Here is a 19,590-nt window from a genome sequence, read left to right on the forward strand (position 1 = left end):
AATTCACCCACTGGGTGAGAGTGAGCCTGAGCTGACGGCCACACAATCGTGTGAAAAGCAAAGCCCGCCACCAAAAAAAGGTGGAACGCAGCCAAAGCCAGATGATTTTCCCAGTGATTCTCCCAGAGATCCGGGAACACGTAATCCCCCCTTACACAAACTGTTCCAGGACCGCGAAGAGCAGAGCGCCGGTCGTCTCACAAAATCTTCACAAACAACCCAGTGGAGCTCCCCCGCAGCGAGACGTCCCTTCCTCGCGACAGAGGCAGGCGGCCCGCGCCCGGCGCGCGGCTGTGTTCGTTCGGGCGCGCGCCGCGATCAGACGCGTCCCGCCCAGGACGCGGGGCGGCTTCCCCCCGGGAGCGCGCGCACCGCTCACCCCGCGCCCGCGCTGGCAGGGAACAGCCGCGCCATTCCGCCGGCGGCGCACACGCGGTAGAACTCGGAGACGGCAACGGAAGGGCCTCCGGGGCCCGGCGACAGGCGCGCTGCCGACGACGGCACACCGAAGGCCGCAGAGGCGGAAGCCCGCGTGGACACGCGCCGTCACGGAACGCGGCCGCGGACGTTTCACTCAAAGCGACGAGCGAGAAAACTGAGTGCACAGACAAGCCAAAGAAGAAACAAATTATCGTCAGTTTCACCTTTTAAAAAACTGGCTAGAAACTAACTTCATCTGTTCTCAGTTTTACTGAGGTGTAATTAGTATAGAAAAGCCTGCACACGCTAACGTACACGGTTTGGCGAACCTGGACGTCCGCACAGACCCGCACGCTTCCCAGCGCACAGCAGCCCTCCGCTCACGCGGGCGCGGCGCTACACAGCCGACCCCGGGGCCACCCCGCCAGCGGTGACGTCATTCCCGGGGCCCCGCCCCGCCCCGCCCCCTCCAGTCTACCGTCCGCTTGCCTGCGTCTGACCGTGTGAGGTGCCTCGCAGACGCAGACGAGGAACGCGCAGTTCTCGTCCTGACAGACTGACCTCACGTAGCGCGACGTCCTCCAGCGCACCCTCGTCGTCACCAATGCTGGGACTTCTTTTTTTCGGAAGAGGCTGAATAAGCTCCCACTTCATGTGCGGGCTGCGTTTCCTTATCCAGTCGCTCGCTGATGCACATTTGGGCTAGTGCAATTAGTGCTGCACTGAGCATGGGGGTGCAGGCGGGGCTTCAAGATCCTTCCTTTAATTCTTCTGAGCACACACCCAGAAGCGAGACTGCTGGGTCATGTGGTAGCGCTAGCTGTACGTCTCTGAGGAATCTCTACGCTGTTTCCACAGCAGCCGCACCATCTGACATTCCACCAACAGAGTACAAGGCTTCCAATCTCTTCATGACTTTGCCAACACTTCAAATAAAAACAAAAACACTCAGCCTAACAGTGTGAGTCAGTACCTTACTGTGGGTTTGGTATGCATTCCCTGATGACTAGCAAAAAAGGAAAAAACTGAGTATCTTTTCATGGACCTATTGACCGTTAGTATGTCTTCGCTGGAGAAGAGTCTATTCAGGTCTTTTGCCCATTTTACAATCAGGTTGTCTGCTGCTGCTGAGTTGCAGGGGTTCCTTACGTATTTTGGAAGTTAACCCCTTATGAGGTGTGTGGTCTGCCGTGTTCTCTCCCAGCCCACAGACGCCCCTTCGCTGGCTGGTTACTCCCCAGCCGTGTGTGTCTGAGTCAGACACTGCGCCACGTGTCTGTTTTCGCTTTTGCTGCCTGTGCCTTTAGAGTCATATCTGAGAAATCACTGTTGAGATCAACGTCAAAAAGCTTTTCCCCATGTTTTCTTCTAGTTTCATGGTTTCAGATCTTACACTTAAGCCTTTAATTCATTTTGAGGTAATTTTCATGTATGGTATAAGGTATGACTACAAAATGTGAAAGCCTTAACCGGAAAAATACCACACGACAAGTCAGCAAGACAACCGGATATGAGGCAAACTTATGCAAGAAGGCAAAGAATATGTAGCAGAATATTTTTGAACTCCTGTGGCTGGGAAAGTAATTTTATAAAAGAAATTAAACCCAGAAACCACCGAAGAGGCCAGATTTGACAGAGATCTTTTATAGTTTAAAGACATGAGAACAAAGTTAAAAAGCAAGTGATAGAAAGGTCAAAATGTGTGATGTGCGTGAAAGGACCGATGCTGTACAATAGCTTACGTACTTCAATAAAAAAGGCTGTGCAGCAGAAAACTGGACGGCGCACACGAGTCACAGAAAAAGTAACGTAGGTGGGGGGTAGAGTTTATAAAAACACTGTAACTGAGAGCTCCTTTACTGACTGGCTTAAAATTACGGTCAAGCCCTTGTTTAAATTCAGGTGAAAATGTTTGGTCCCATAAAAAAGTACTGAGGCTTTAAGAAACTGATTCTGGAAGCCCTGTTGCCACTGCAGCCACCCACCTACCTGGCTCCACATGAAGACCAAAACTGCCAGGCACTGGAGAATGTTGTTGTTCTGTCCTTTTTTTTTTTTTAATGTATTTTTTACGATTAATTCATCAAGCATTCACAATGCTGCTGTTGTTGTTTTAATGGAGCCCGGTAAGTGGGCGTCCACAGTGGCCCAACGCGTGGAGGTGCTGGGAGCTGGGGACGGGCCCTGGAGCTGGTGAGCGCTCAGCGTGTGCTCTGCCGCGGAGCTTTACTCGCCCCTCGTTTTCTTTCTAAAACCTGCACATCTTCATTCATCACAAACACTGAGTTGTCTTATCACGTCAAGGGTGAACTCTTGATTTTGGTAGAAACACATCCTGTCACTTTCTGTAAGTAAGCTTCAGAGAAAAGATTTTGTGCTTTACATTCAGAAATTAAAAGCAGGGCAGGAGGGCGTAGGTGATGGCTTCCTGTGTGACTGCACAGGTGACTTCAGCAAATTCGAGGGCTCAGCCTGAACTGCACTTTCTGTTCTTTTTCAGTGTATCTCGATCTTCTCTCCCATCGCCGCCCCTCGCAAGGCGAACTACTCCCTTTCCAGTTTCAAAAGCAGCTGCTATACTCTCAACGTCACCATCCCAACTTTAAAAGCCCACGCTCAGTCAAGGAGCCAGCTTAACGCCGGCTTCTAGGATTCACAAGGGAAGTAATTTGAATAAAGTGATGAAATTAAAGGCAGACTGGACGTGGTGGCTATTTGGGGCAAATCAGAGGGACCGCTGTTTCCCCTAAGGCTTTCTGGGAGCTTCAATCATTAGTCATGAGGGTGGCACCCCACAGAGGGTCCCATCCTTGACTCTGTAATCCTGGACGCACATTACTCTTGGCTCTGTCTGGTCCCAGATTTTCTGTGAAATGTTAATCCTTCTGTCATCTCGTTCCCCTTCTCTCTGCACCACTTTTCAGCTTCTTTTTAAAAGAGATTTCTTCCATGACTTGGCCATATATTTTTTTTCATCAGATAGGTGAACCCTTACTGTGTCTGGGGAGGAATGAGGAACTCTCAGCCTCCTTTTAAGACTTAAATATTTGCAACATGCCCAGGACCCCTGTCACTTAATTTTCAGCAACGAACACCAGCCAACCAGGTTCCTGTGAGATACTCTGCGATGGGGTCTGAGAAAGGAAGAGTTAGTTGTCACCCTCGTACAGAACCTACAAGCACCCAACTCACCTCGCTTATCATCACAGCCAAAATTACCTCCCGACACCACTCCCGACCCCTGCCCCGACATGAGCATTTTTTTAAAAAACTGAGTGTGCTAGAATTTAAGCACTGTCTTCCTCTCCGAGACCGAGCTGGCCGTGCGTACCAAGAGCCCTGGAGACAGTCATAAACTATGATGCAGTGATCTTTCTTATGCGGTTCTGTCTTAGGGAGAGACACCAAACACAGAGACCACACCCCTGCAGGGATAAACCGCTTCGTCATTTATGCAGGAACTAAGGGGGATCACCGCCTCCTCCCCTTCCTGGGGCTCAGCACATACTCCCCCCACAACTAGGGATCCAGCTCAGACCAGTCTAGGAAAGCGGGGTCTTTTGGAAGAAAGAGACAAGTGAGCGAGACCCACCAGCAGGACAGTGCCCTGGAGGTGACTCCATGGTCGCCAACATCCCTTCCTGGTGGGAGTGTCTCCTTCCTCCTTCCTCAAAGGGCCTGGTGACCTTCCTGGGGAGAAGAGAGGCTCTGTCCAAGGCCTGGGGAGGGGACGGAAAGGATAGTTTAAAAAGGCCAGTTTCACTTGAGAATGTCCTGGATGCAGTAGAAATAATTTATTTCACTTCAACCACCAAGTACATGTCCCGTGTGATGAAATGGAAAGCACGTTTGTAAAGGATTTGTCACATACGAAGCACAGTGGTTGTCTCCAAGAAAAGCACTTGTCTGGCGGGTTGTGTCACAGTGTAACCAGCTGCTTTCTTTCTGGAAACATCATCTTTATTTGAAAGAATGATTGACAAACTGGTTATTAAAGCTTGGGTCTCCGGCAGACACGATCTAAAAAAAATTAAGTGAGCTCACCACTTCAAGGAAAACAACTGCCAGTATCAGTGGCTAATGATAAAATTGGAGCTTTCCGACAAAAATGATAATTTGCAAAACCTATATCCATCACCACATACTTGACAGCTTCTGACTTTGGACTTTCATGAGACTGTTAGTGGTATTAATGAGCTTTTTACTATTAAATGAAATGTTTCAACATCTGGCAGATCTGCAGACTCAGTTATAGCCTAGTTTCCAACTTGCTAAGGCATGACGCTATAAAATCATGCGTGGATTAGAGGTCCATTTAAAGTACAATATGAACAGGTTTAACGTAACTGAGTATGAGAAATTCATCCATATGGGTTCCGATTCAACACGGCAACAAACCTTTACAAAACCACCACTGTAGTGTTCTGCTCGTGTGTACAGCCACCACAACTACCTGCAAAGGCCCCTGAAAGGAAAGAGTAAACTTCTCCCCCGGCCCCCCACACGCCCGGGAGACGAAGCAGACGCAGGCACAAACCAAGTGTGAGAGTTTTTATTCAATTTGTAAAGAACAGTTTAAAAACAAAATGTTAGTAGCACTCGGAGAACATTGGTTTGTTCACTTGACATTTTCTCTATTGTCACCAATTTTTATTACAAAAATCAGAAAAGTAGAAACCCACGGCACTATCTGCGCAGTGTGACCACTAGTTGCCTAAACAGAAGCTAACTGCTTTAAAACCACAAACTTACTGCGGTTTTATTATGAGAGACCCAAAATTCTCTCAGTTAACTGGATATACGGAGTGGTATATATTTAAAAGCAGAAACCCCCCAGAAAACAAAAACAAGGAAAGAAGAAAACATGAGTCAAAAGAGTCAGTTAAATGTGTCGACCTGACAGTCCCTGCAAAGAGCAACGTCCACGGCCCATAGAGGCAGCCGCTCCCTGCGGTAAAGGCCCTAGAGACCAAGCAGGACCTGTGGAGCAAGAACGCCTCCGCCAGCAGTCAGTCCCCGGCTGCGCGCTGCCAGTGAAATCCAGCGCAGCAGCCGCCCCGTGGGGAAGGGGCCACTCACGCCCCCGAACACTGCGTCTACAGGTGAGACCGTCACCACACGGCCAGCAGCCAAGTCTCAATGAAGACTTGGAAAAAGACAAACGTTCTTTTCTCCGTACAAATCACTGCGAGAAATCTTTCTAAAGCTGTACCTTGCATAGGGAAATCTCTGTCCTCTGTCGAAACTCCACAGGGAAGAGTCAAAGCAAGCTTACCAAAACGATGCCGCTGTGCCGTTTGGGTCAATTACCAAGCATCTCATATACTGCCTCCAATTTATCCTGATGAGATACAACTTAAGTGGACAAAGGAGAAATGACAACTTACGGTGACACTGTGCGAAAGGAAATGTTGAGACTGACAGCAGAAAAACTAAATTCCGAAAGTGCGTCCTGAAAGAGGCCCACTACCCCGCGGAAGGACCCCCGCGCCCCGACGCAGCGCCGCCCCTCCCACGAGGGCTCACGGGGACCGCCACGCGAGAGCTCGCTCCGCCCGAAGGCGCAGGGACAGAAGCAGCCGGGCGGGGGCGCCCCTCGCGGCGGCCGGCGCGGCCTAGGAGCCGTGGTACAGGTGCGCGGCGCCCAGCACGGCGCTGGCGTACCCCTCCTCCACCTCCACGGAGCGGGAGTGCTCCGTGACGCTGCTCAGCTCGGGGATGCTCTCGGCAGTGTCCCCAAAGCCGTGGTAGTGTCCGTAGTGCAGATTCTCCCCTATGTCTTCCACCCAGGAAGGTCTGCTGGCCACGCAGCTGCTCGGACTCCCGTTCAGGTGCAGGGACCCGCACATCTCGGCGCCGGCGCTCACCATCTTCTCTGGCTCCTCCGCCCCACTGACACCGGGGGAGCCCCCGCTACGCGGAAATGGCGGTCCTGGAACTAACCCACTGCCAATTCCGTTAGGTCCTGTTAAGCACTGGTCATTCCTGCTTTCCATCCCACTGAGCTGTGTCGAGCAGGGGAAGTCCAAATGTCCATTGATGACACATCCATTAGTCACTGTATTCGATACGGAGCTACTGTTTTTCATATCTGCATTAAGAAATACACCTGTCACCAAAATTCAGAACCAGAGGGGAGGAGAGACTATAAAACGCTTCATTGCTGCTACAATTTTAAAGGATTTATTTAGTTCATTTTCGTTAAACAAACCAGTTCTTCCTGCAAGGTACAAAAATGGCGCATAGGTAGGTTTAAAAATAAAACACAACAGTAGCGTCTGCCTCATAAGTGTGAGACATTTATCATTTTCATTACGTTGGGGAGCCAAACAAAAAAAAACTTCAGCTGACAAATACACTGCACGAAAAATACCAACAGTACTGAAAAGCCATCAAAACTGTTCTCAGCTTAAGACTGCTTCTGAAGAGCAATTTTTAAAATCATCACCCCTGAAAAAGTCCATCAGAATTGAACGTAAGGGTTCCCACAAAGGGTTAAAATAAAACGAAAAACTTCATTTAAGAAATGAAAAAAAAAAAAAAAAAAGTAAAGAAAGAAAAGCTGTCCGTGAAGCACGTGAACCGAGGCGGCTCCTGGACGAAGCGAGACAGCCTCGCGGGATGCTTCTCCGAGGCCTCAGCCCGGCCAGGGGCGCGCCCACCGAAGAGGAGGGGCGCTCTTCCTGCAGCGCCGCAGAGGGCCGCGGGGCACCCTGGCAGCGTGGCCACTGCAGGGAGGACCGCGGACCCTACTGATTCCGCGCACAGTCTTGGGCCGACAGCACAGTTCTGAAGAGTTTCTTCTGAGTTCAGCGGTTAGTGACTATGATATCCAAGGGTCCACTTTCAAAAACCACTTACGCTGGAAAAATGTTGACAGTTTAATCTGCATGTACAGACATCTGCTAAGAAGAGGCCGTCTCACGGGAAAAAAAAGTCAGTCACAGAACGCTTGGGCACGTGGGAACAGGCAGTTACAAGGTATTTTTCTGTGTAACGAAACTTAGGAATTAATACTCGTGTCCACAGGAATTCATAAAACAGTGTAAAAAGTGATCTAAACGCTGCCTTGCTTGAGAGTAATTTTACCCCCTTGCTCTGCACTAGTGAAGTGAGGTATGATGTTAAACACAGAAGCACTGACTATGATCTCCAGAATGAGGACACGTGTATGTCTGTCCCACAACCCTAACACACCCCGGTCACGGGACTCCCGCGAAGGGCTCACGCTCCGTCCCGCCATCTCTACACCTCTCATTTGCACTCACACATAGGTTTCTGGGAGTCCTGCAAATCTTCCTGCTAACAAAAAATCACGGCTTGTTCAATGAACAAAAAAAATCTTCTAAACATTCCATTAATCACCAATGTTCTGGCAATTTAAGTGACAATCATAGTTTAACAGCTGCAGTAAATTCTTCAGAGGATTATGGATTCTTACTTTTCAAATTAAATGACAGCTTTTCTATTTAAACTCAAGGCTAGAGAACAAGAGTTTCAAGAACTAAACATGAAGTAAAAGAAAAAATAAAACAATTTGTTCTCAGGAAACATTTATATATATATATATATTTAAAAAATAAACACCTTTTCCTGGGTGATGAGACTCGTGAGCAGGATGGCGGCCTTGGCAGTTACTAAGACACTCAGAACACCACCGACAAAGGCAATGCTACGTTCAGGCGACTGGGTCTTGGGAATCCGAGTTAACTAAACCTTTCTTCGTTTAATGTCCACTGTGTGTACGCATAGTTCTTCTCTCGTGTCCAGTTAAAGTAGATTAGTTCCATTATGCGATCTCAAAATCAAGGTCAGTTTTGACCCCATGTCATCATGGGACACCCAGTAAAACTGAGCAGGGAACCAGTGGACGTCCCAGAGACGGGCTCACACACGGCGCCTCCACTGCGCCCTCTGCCCTCCTCTGCCTTCCAGGACTCCCACCCCGCCCACTCACCCATCTCCTGCGAGGAATCTCCAGCGACTTCATACTCTTTATTCGGTCAGAGAGTGTTGTAAACAATGGAGAATACGGGGAATGGTTACTTGGCACCTGTTATATGGGTGAGCTGAGCTTAAATAAAGGGTGGCCTTTTCAGCTTTAGTTTCAAGCGTGGCATTAAGTTCAACCTGAAAACCCAGGGAATTAATGTTTGAAGATTAGGGAGTGATTACTTCTGCCTTTTTAAAAGCATGTAGCAATGCCATTTGAAAAAAAAAAACAAAAACTGAGTTTGAGTTTTTTAATCTTTGGTCAAGGTCTCTGAATGTAGTAACCAATCAGAATTTCCCTTGGAAAATCTACCCAGTTCGTTTAATTTTTTGGCAAAATGGTGACTCCACCCATAACAATTCTGTAGCTTCTAGAAAGATGTACACAGTTTCTTTTCATTTTAGTGAACAAAAATGATTTTTTTCATGTATGTCTGGGAAACAAAATACATACTTTTATTCCCAGTGAAGAATTTAGCATACAGACGTAATAATAAAACTTAAAAAAAAAAACCTACTATCTATTTCCAAATATATTAACACATTAAGAGAATGGCTGAAGTGTTTCCACGGTCACCTAAACAAAAGAATGGTGGGCAAAAAAGCATTAACTAAATGAATAAATCTTTAAATACTAAAAGAAATGGAGCCTTTGCCTTTTAAAAACTGAAAATGACTATCAACTGTTCTAATGTGCTGAACTCCCCAGCCGGTAAGATGTGTTTTGTGAGACTCAGTGCTCAGCACTTCAGCAGCCTTAGCGTGAAGGCCACACAAACCAGACCAGCCAACGCACTGAGCGGCCTGACTGGTCACGAGCCAAAACCATGCCGCCTGGCCCCCAGTGCTTACGGCCGGCTGGCCTCCTGCTGTCCGTCACTCGGAAATGACGAGCAACAGATGTTTGTTCAGGATATTTGCCCAACGTCTTATGTCAGAAAATGAAAAATGCGCAACCTCATAAAATTACACAAGGCACGTTAAGCAAAAGCGTCAAATCAAAATAGGAACATTGCACTTATTGTTTTTCACATCCATAAAATGCACCGAAACACTTTTCCCTGTGTCTATAAACTTGTCCAACCTATGCAAATCATAGCATAACATTCTTTAAAACGCTGGACAAAGTGCAAAAACTGAGAGCCACTCATGTTAGAAATAACATGCATACTGGTTCTTGCAACGACAGGGGGTCTGCATTGCTGAGACCGTATAGATTTCTATTTCTTTTGGTCCAACAGAACCACCCTCCTGCCGTGTGGTGTCTTCGACCATTGGACCGTTGCTGCGGCTAACGGGAAACTGTCCACTCCCACCTGTTACAACAGCAAACTCTCTATCGACGAGCATCTTGTCAGCATCGTCTTCTGCCTCGCCGTTCACGACTGGCATGGAGTCTTCCGAGCTTTGAGCTGCAGAAAACAAAGGCAATTTTAGGTTCCCTGCACCTCAGCAGAGGACTTTAAGGCAAATGCTTCTTATTCCTTGTTGTCAGAGCACTGAAAGCTCCACAGCCATCAAACAACTGAATGACCTATGGATCATTAATGAGCTTAGTGCCCAACCCAGAAACTGACTTTCCCACAATAAAAAATTCCTGAAATGTGCAGTTTTGATGAAGTCATAAAATTTCAGATTATCTACTCTAGATTTACTTGTTGGTATAAATTCTCATTTAAGGTTGTTACCTGGACAACACAAAGCAGTTACATAACTCGAGGCATTTCTAAGTACTTCTTAAAATGCAGGGCCCTCTGCGTCATGCCCCCATCCTTCCAACTGTTTTCCATAAAGAAACAACATTTCCTGAACAACATAAAAATCATCAAAACGAACCTCAAATTAAAAAAAAAAATTCACTTATTTCAGAAACAGAAAATAAGGTAAAAGCCAAGATCAAGACAGGCGTGTCGGTACTGCCCAAGTGCGTCTCTGGCCCCGTACACCATGATGCAGCGCAACTGGAGACGTGCGTTAAGTCTTGGCTCCAAAACTTGTAGAGCTGAAGCTATGCACGCACCTTCCTTATGGAACCGCCACTCTGCGCATCTTGGAGAAAAGCTGATGTGCACACGTGGCAACTCTTCCTCCAGGCATCTCTGTGCAGGAAACACCTCCAGCAAGCACCTGGGAACCTCACTCCTCACTCCGGGGGCAGCCATGCAGCATTTGCTCTCAAGTCTAATAAGCATGCATTTTCACAAAAGGACTGGAAAAAATCACTTTTGCACCTTGCTTTTACTCATTTAGTATGGCATGAACGCTTCCCATCACTTGAATTCAAAAGAATCTTTAAGTAGAATAACAATCCACACGTGCTTGGATTACCCACCACCCAGCTCCCCGCTGCTGCCCACCAGGGAGGCGTTCCCCTTCCCATCGTGAACACCGTCACTAACATCCCTGTAAACGCACCTCTGCACACACTCTGGTTCTTTACGCGTATGAACACCTGGAGTTATGTCCAGGTCAGAGGACACGTACAAGTAACAACCTTCAGTGCTATTTCTTTCAAATGAACATCTAAAAACAGAGACTTGAACTTCACAGCTTCAGTTATTTCTAATTTTAGAGGCACACGAGTCATTTTCAATACAGAAATGAGTGTACCCGTTCTAGAGCATTCCCCAAACTGTTCAGACTGTTTCCAATGAAAACCAGTATAAATAAATGAGAAACACAAATTCTCAGTGATTAGAATGTGGGAGAAACAGAAAGTGTGACTTGTGTATTTGAGAAAAAAACAGAAATCTGCAGGTCTGAGGCCAAAAGAATTCTGAAAAAGAGGTGCTTTAAAACCAGAGGCATCAAACCAAGGACTTCAGTCTTTTGCAAAGATTTTCTTAATCCTCCACAGACCCCAAGTCAGTGGCAGGCAAGGCTCCATCTTCACTGTGAAGCAAGGTACTTTCAAGAACTCAGTGGTGAACAAGACATCTTAAAAAACGGGGGACCTGGCTGGGGACGGACGTTCCAGGTAGCAGTTGACGAAACTCTCACAACCTTCAGCTCCCAGCCGGTCACCGCGGAGACCAGGGGCCTGCACTCTCCAACGCCTGACAGGCCAAGCCTGGCAGTTAACTGAGAACCACTGCAGGCCACTGGGCCAAAGCCACGACGTCCTCCTACAAACGAAGGGACGGCCTTGCCTGGGGTTCAAGGCAGTAGGTTTACGCGTCTACACGCTGAGGCTTGGTTTTGTCTTGGAATTCAGGTGCCAGTGAAAGTGACAACTAGGCTACAGCTGCAATTTCAAGTCTCCAAAAAGCAGGTTTTAAAAAGAAAACCTGACAGATGAGACAAGAGGACCCTCCATCTCCCCTCAGAACACCACCCCATAAAAGCAGGGCACCTGTGTCTCAGCTTGAAGAGCCCCGTGCTGAGTGGTGCTCCGTCAGTGAATGGAGCCCGCGTGCAGCCAGAGCAGCGCGCTCGGCAAACAGGCCGACTGTGAAGGCAAGCGAGTCACCATCTCAGGAAGGCTGGCTGTCACTGAAGCGCGACGTGAGGGCAGACCTGCCACTAGGGGGCTGGAAGAGCTGGTGGCAAAGGGACTTGGGGACACTCCAAATAAAACTGCATAGAAAAGAGCCAGGCACAACGCCATCTTAAAGCAAAAACTGACCCTTAACTAGAGACCCACTTGCTGTGCTCGGGCCTCCACTCTGAGCCATCCCCTTGGATGTGCCTTTTGTTAACACAGACAGCTTCTCACCAGCAGAGCAGGATAAAAATCAAACAGACCAAAGGCTTCCAGGTTTTAGTAAAGAAACTCTCTAACGTGGGAGGAATGTGCTAACGCAGACAGCCTAGAATTACTTTCTTTGGAGACACGCAATCTTTGCAGCACGTTGTTTCCATAAAGTACCTGCCAGGACACTCAGCCACTTGGCTGATCCCCAGCTGCCCAGAACCCTGGGTGATGTATTTTACTTTTACTCCGATGCCTTCATGTCCTTACTCCCAGCACCCGGAAATCGGACAGGCTCGAGTAGTTGGATGGGGGCGTGGAGGATGCAATTACTAACTTTTTAAAATTGCATTATAAACCACAAAATTAAAGGCGGCCTCTGGAATTTTCAGGACGTTGATCTGGGCTTCACTCCTCCCACATGCCTGCTGCCACTGCAGAAGCGGTCAACAGTCCACGCTGCAGCTCAGAAAGGTGGCTTGTAGACATTTCAGAAAAAAGCATTTACTTCCAAAATTATCAATTTTGATTCTGTTTTAGAAAAGAAGCACTTTCCCTTCCCATCTTCCTATTCCAGTTAAAAGGAGAAATAACTGACCATTTGTAAAAACTGCCTTACCTTTTACTTTGCCAAAGCAGGTATGTGACTAGACAAGACTCCAGTACATGTTGGACAGAGCTATTTATGACAGAAAATCACCTAGGACTGGTTCAAAATAACTACCCCCTGAGAGGTGGAGTCACAACCCGGTGTGATCACCACCCAAGATGCCGCCATCCTTGACCCCAGAGCCAGGAAACCTGCTCCATTTGGGGAGGTGCTGGACAACACAGAAGTCTGCATCTAAATTTTCATTTAATACTTGAGAGGTGAATAAAACCTCTAGAGCCAATTCTCAGTGAGATCAAGCAGCTTTAAAATGTAGGGAAAGCCTCCCCTAGCTTTTAAAAGACAGGGGTCTGCAGCAACACAGAAACACCTCACCAAGGAAGCTTATGCTGGTACTGGCTACACCAGCTCAGGAAGATGTGCCCCTGCCCTACGACTGGCACTCCACTCACCCGGAGACGCAGACCATGCACACAGAACACGGCTCTGACGGCCAGGCACATCTACAAAGACATCTAGGGCTGATGAAACATGTCTAACCAGGCTTATTTTAACTCTGAAGGCAGAGAATTCTCTGACAGGCAGAACCCACCTACACAGTCCTGCACCGTGGGATGCAGGCGCTTTGTGAGCCAACAGGGTGTCCCTCCCCGGACACAGCCCACACAGGAGACCACCACCACCGTGCCAGCACTGCCGAGCACCTCCACGCAGTGGGTCCAAGTGAAGCTTAGGGTCATGAGAAACTAGTGACCTGTCTTCCGCTATGCCTCTTTAAGGTGCCAGCGTGGGATGTCCCAAGGGCTGACCGGAGGCAATGGCCTGGGGCCCCTTTGGCCTTCCCACAGAACCAGCAGCTCTGACCACTGGGGAAGCCCTGTTCCCCATGGACAGAGCCAAGAGTGTTTCCTTGGTGGCTCACCCTGTTGGAAATTGGAACCGTTCTGTTCCACTACAGAGCACATTTTACCCAGGTGACTACCTTCTGAAGGGGAGGTCCTGTTAACGAAACAGTACCCGAGGCCAGGAAGAAGGTGGTTCTACTGCAGTGACCTTTCGTGGGACTCTTGCCATGTCCCCAACTTCAGACCAGGGGGTGAGGGAATTCAAGAGGGCAGAAGTTAGGGAAGATGCCAAGGATAGAGCAGCAGTGACAACTGTGGAAACACTAAGGAGATTTTGCTAAAGGAACACAGAAAGGAAGGCACATGTGAGACAGAGCCTGGAACAAAGCGTGCGAAGACCGAGGCCTGACTGACTCCTGTCTTCGCCGCTACACTGCTCAAAGGACAAAGGACGGGTGAGGCCCGTGAGGTCTGCCAAGCTCAGGACTGAGACAGAAAATCACCTGGTTCTTAAGTGTAATTCATTCAGATTACATTTACAAAATGCTGTGTCTTGAGGGATGAAGACAAACCGCCATTTGTTACTGGAACACAATTAGCAGTGTTCTCTCACTCTGATCAGAATTTTATAAGCAAACACAGCCATTCACTGCAAGTTTGAGAACACGAAGGACACAGCAAAACTGAGGTCTTTTGTACAAGGAACACACGGAACTGAACCAGGAGGAGTGACAGACGTGACACATCCAACTTCTCTAATCTGAAGTTTTAAGTAATCAGGTGACACACCACTTAACGGGCTCGTTCAGCTGCCCCACTGTCCTTTCTCCTAGTCTCTTTTAAGCCTGACCAACACAAATAATTAACAGACAGTGGAGTCTTTGTATGAAATTCATCCTGGGCAAGGGTGCTGGGAAACTTCTTACTGCTAATTTTAAGCTCAGTCATATGTATTTTTCCTAAAAAGTGTTTTTATATTGAACACTGAACTCATGATACATGAGATGCTAAGGTCGCGAGCACATCCGACCTGATTAAAATGGAACTGAAGTCAACGAGTGCCCGAGACCTGGTGGCACCACAGCCTCCTACCGACGGCTACTGCTCCCCAAAGCTAAACTGTCAGTGACTGGGTCAGCCCCTCCCCACTCAGGATGCTGGAGCTGCACCCAAAACAAGCACAGATTAAAAACAAGATGAAGTTTCTCTTGTGGATGGGGCTGGCATTCCGTTCTACCCTGGGATCACTGCTAATTCAGACAGATCTCCAAGGAATACATTTGTGAACGACTGTATTGTTACCCCTGAAGATTAGGCAGGACACTAATGAACCTAACCCAAACTTTACTGAGCAGCTGCAGCTGAAGTCACCAGGGCCACCTGTCACTCCACCCTGAGCACTGTGGCTGGTAAGTGGGGAGGGAAAAGTCAAAACACAACCCAAACCTGGTTATATACTGACACTTCCTTGTACCAGCCTAAACGAACAAAATCCCATACTGGGAAGAACATTACCCTACAATACTTTTCATCAGCATCAACTGCCCGATCAGCCTTGGGTTTTCTCTCACCCTCCAGAGATCTGTGTTCTGACCAGAATGCATTTTGACACTGGCACGAATGACTGCGTAAAAGACATTTTAAAGAATGAACGTCTGTAGGAGAGTTTCTATTCAAGCCGCACAAATTATCACTGCCTAAGTTTTTACATCAATATGGTTTCCAAGGGAAGAATCACTTCAGTTACCTTAAAATAGTTGAAAAAAGTTTATTAAGAGGAGATACTACTCTATATGGAGAAGAGTAGGTAACTTTCACACTCATGATTCCAAAGTTAAAAAAAAGACTCAATTTTATAGGACACATCCATCTTTAAGAGTTGGCTTAGCCAGAAAAATTTCTGGAAGTATCTGCTTTTGTGACTATATATTCCACATGAAAAAATCACTGTGTGTAATTCTTAAATTCTAGGAAGACAGAATACACCAAGTTTACTGATAAGATCCAAGCTATGCATTTATGTAGCCGAGGTATTACTCCAGGCACCTATTTTGAAAAAGGCCAAACTTAAACCACCAAAAAAATTTTTTTTAACTCTTCTAAATACTTTTACATATGAAGTTATTCCAAAGAGTGTTTTATATGCATATGTTACATAAGGGGGAAAACACTTTTTTTTTTAACTCTGGCATGAGAACTAAAAACTTACCTACAAAATGAGGTAATTCAGAATGAGCAAACCTTAAGCTCACACTTAAATAGCAAATCAAAACATGCCAGAAATGAAATGAAAATGAACTTAAGCAACATATCCTGAACTGCATACCAAAAACAAAAAACAAATGGTCTAAGAATGGAAACAACTACAAAGCTACTGAAGCCAACAATTACTTCATTTAGAAAACTCAGGCAGCTGGGGAGAAAACCTGTTTTAGTAACTGAGAATTCCTGCCCAATACCCATTCCCAGTATGTCATGGCAGAACAAGAGGAGAAATCCCCCCCCCCACAAGAAGGCAGGTGTACGGGCCGTCCAGCGGAGACCCCCCCAGGCGTGGGAGCCCCTCTCCCTGTGCACCGGGGCAGCGCTCAGCCTCAGGTGTGCGTAGTCATCGCCTGCGGACTCACGCAGACGCCAGGCTCCGACCTCATCTTCTCCTCAGTGGACCACCTCCAGCTGAGCGCTGGGACCCAGCAGTTTGGGAAAGCTGCACGGTGAGGCTCCCGTGCAAAACACAAATCTCTAACCAGATGACCAAGACGAATGGAGAAGGAAAATAAAATGCCCCCCAAACCTGCATGACTCTTCAAACTGAATGTGTGAAGTAACAGGTCTAGGAAACTTAAGTTTCAGGAATCCTTGGAAAGGCTCTTCCGGATACTTCAGCAATGAGATCATCAGCCAGTTCAATGACCGTCAAACCTGAGGAGACTGGTCTAAAATTCTTTGGTATATTTGAGTCTTCTTAAAATGTTAAGTGACATCCTTTACAAAAATACTAAATAGAATTTAAGATTTATCCTATAAACTAACATGACACGGACACTCGTCCAGTTCTCCCACAAGGGCACAATACTGTGAAGCTCACAACTCCTCTCCAAGACGTGAACCAGACCCTGAACAAGACAAGGACCATTCTCTGAAGTTTAGACACACCTTCATGTTACGTACGATTTTTCTATAACATTTCTTGAAATTATTAGGCCCATAACCTATAAAAGTTATGATTTTGAGAAAAATGATTACTTTTAAGTCCATACATTCATTTCTATAGAAGTCACATAGTCACAAGTTTTTATAGTGACTTAAGATTGTTATCGATTCTACAGGAAAAAGCTGTTTTGCTCGGATATACCCCAGTTATATTAAAGAGGCACAGCACTGGACAGAGGATAAAGTTGACACACATCAGATTTAAAGTCAACAAAAACTAGCCACGCAGGGTTTCTCAGACTATGCTTGTATAGTTAATTTTTTTTTAAGCCAAAGGGCCCAACTTTGTATTTATATTCCGTAAATCTCATCTGAGCGCATAATTTCAGTGTGATTACTTTTCACCATCATCTCTGAATTTCCCTTTCCATGTAAGTTTGCTAAATATTCCTACCAAGCTATTAATATGTCTTCTGATATAATTAGGGTTAACATATCTTAATTTTTCCCCTCAATGAAAGGGAGATTTTTTCCCCAACTTTAAAGAGTGACTCGCTGACTCTGCCTATTTGCAAACCCCAAAACTATACAAAGATAAAAGAGTGAAGAATACTTAAAAAAATAACTTACCTCTAACTTAAGTCCTCAATGTCAAAGTGGCACACCGGGCCTCACTGTGATACACACTACATACACTGTGGGGCATGGAGACCAGACGAGGCCACATCACAGCACAAGTGAACAGCACAGCACACAGCTACCTCCCCAGGTGTGCAATTATGTTTTACAACCAGACCAGCTGTTTAAGCCCAGGGAAATTCACAGGAAAAAAAAATCAGGCACAGTGGCAGATTCTTTTAATAGTTGTATTTTGAACAGGTACAAGAAACGAGAAAAATCTACTTCATGGAAGCAGGTAAACCTGGTGTGCAGAAAGTCAGACACACACATTCACATCTGAGTGGTCAACACTGCCCTCTCATCTCCTCTCTTTTGTTAAGGGGCCAATCTTCAAAGTGGCAACACAGGACAAACTCCTCCATCACTGCACCACAGTCCTCCGGGCACAGAACCCCTTCCGTGAAGGAGCCATCTCGAAGGCGCTCTCAGTCATGGAAAAGAAGACACGTTAAAGAGAGAGAACAAGCCTGCCCCTTTCCACCACAAAGCAGTCTCACCTGTGGTTCTCGCCTTCTTCACTCCAAAGGGCTCCGGATCTTCCAAGCATCGCTTGCGATTTGCTCCCACACTAACGTGGCTAGTAAGTAAATTCGGACGGCCCCCGTTTAAGGGGCCGTTATCACAGAAACGGGTCAGATGACAATTCTGGAGGTTCAAGAGAAACTGGGCACACTCTTGGAAACCCTGGGTTTGAGCAATGTCTGCTGCCGTCAGGCCACTGGCATTTCTCAGGCTGTACGACACAAAAACACTGAATTACGTCCCGTTAGCATTTCCACCTGGTCTCTGCTCCTGCCGAACTGACTAACTATCTGAAGGTGACATGAAAGAGCACACAGATTTACAGCGCGTCTTCATTAAAGAAGGAGTTACTCATCCTAGCTCTGTAACTAACTTCTCTCTTACGCACATTTGATTACTAAGCAAGATTTGGGAGATAGTAATTTAAAAATCAATACACTAAACTTTAAAAAAAGGCATCTTCCTATTTCACTTCTCAAAAGCATTTTTTATGTTAGTCTGAAGAATGAAAATTTATGCTAACTTCAGACGTAACCTGAAACCGAGTTCTATATTATCTGCACTTAACTTTAATAATCCATTTCTTTAGCTTGAGTAAAATCATAACAAACAAACATGTACTGAATTGTCCATGGCATTCGTAACAATTGGCTTCCTAAAAACAAAGGCTTAAGGATGAGCCAGATACTGTGCTAACGTGTGACACCGTAAGTGGAAGTTTAGAAGGACGTCCTGACAGTAAAATAATCTATCACCAGACTGGAGATCTGAGAAGCTGGGTTTTTATTTGTGGTTTGGCCTTGTGTAGGAGAACTTGCAGGAGTTTAGATTCTGGCATCCTAGCGCATCTGCGTGGACACTTCCTGTGAAAAGCCGCCTACTGCTGTGCTAGGAACTCATCCCTAGGCCGAGTCCCACCACTGAGAAGAATCAACACCGTCCTAGTCGTCAACAACAAGAACAAGCAAAAACCTGCTGTCCTCTGATTAAATCAGGAAGCGCTGGCAGAATATAAATGGAAGATCTGAGTAAGATAAACATGAAAGAACCAGCTGAAATTGTAAACCTCCACTAGGAAACAATAAACACCGAGGGAACAAAAGCAACTCCATGCTGAACTTGCCCCTAGGAGATAAGAAAATACACTGCTCTGTGAAACAGATCTGTAAAGCAGCAGCGCAGGTCCTCAGCTGCACGCTGGCACACAGAGAGCAGAGGCACAGGACGGGCAGGCAGCACGGCCGCGACCAGGCGCAGGCCTAGTCTCGCCCCTGAAAGAACCACACACAACCCTGATGCTCGCCTCCCAGGTTAATGTCAAGGCAAAAACCCACCTCAGAGTGAGAACTACAGAATCAGGGACAGATAAGGGTTTTCCACTTTAAAGAGAACACTAAGCCTTATGTTCTTATTTCCGGTCATCATACTCGGAAGACTCCAACCTCAGAAAGGAAAAAAATCTATGTATTTTTGGACAATCACTAAATATGTCTCCACTTTTTAAAGCAAGAGATAAAGAAATGTATTATGTATTTTGAAAAAAGGCAAAAGCCCAAACTCAATTTGATCACATAAAAGAGGCAAGACTTGAGATTCCTCAAATCCAACAGTATTTTCTTATAATATAAGGCAGTTGTGTGCAGGACTACTGGGGACTAAAATTGACAGTTTTATTT

General features: G+C 46.5%; 1 protein-coding gene and 1 long non-coding RNA gene across 4 annotated transcripts in view; one reads left to right on the forward strand and one right to left on the reverse strand.

Annotated features, from left to right (window-relative positions):
• The first annotated feature begins 950 nt into the window (after window positions 1-950).
• LOC140701192 (uncharacterized) lies at window positions 951-3,116 on the forward strand. The gene is made up of 2 exons (XR_012080127.1): window positions 951-1,381; window positions 2,921-3,116. It is a non-coding gene; the product is annotated as an uncharacterized lncRNA (long non-coding RNA).
• Window positions 3,117-4,957: 1,841 nt separating this feature from the next.
• ANKRD10 (ankyrin repeat domain 10) overlaps window positions 4,958-19,590 on the reverse strand; it is a 31,139-nt gene continuing 16,506 nt past the window's right edge. For 2 of the 3 annotated variants that reach the window (XM_072976554.1, XM_072976555.1), the window contains exons 4-6: window positions 17,890-18,125; window positions 9,729-9,824; window positions 4,958-6,511 (exon numbers count right to left, since the gene is read on the reverse strand). In XM_072976554.1, the coding sequence (XP_072832655.1) occupies window positions 6,036-6,511; window positions 9,729-9,824; window positions 17,890-18,125 (808 nt within the window). In that variant the 3' untranslated portion in view covers window positions 4,958-6,035. Of the gene's footprint in view, window positions 6,512-9,728; window positions 9,825-17,889; window positions 18,126-19,590 lie in introns of those variants that run through there. The other variant, XR_012080123.1, reaches the window with a different exon arrangement.

Source organism: Vicugna pacos, chromosome 14 (assembly GCF_048564905.1).
Source record: "Vicugna pacos chromosome 14, VicPac4, whole genome shotgun sequence".
NCBI classification, from domain to species: domain Eukaryota; kingdom Metazoa; phylum Chordata; class Mammalia; order Artiodactyla; family Camelidae; genus Vicugna; species Vicugna pacos.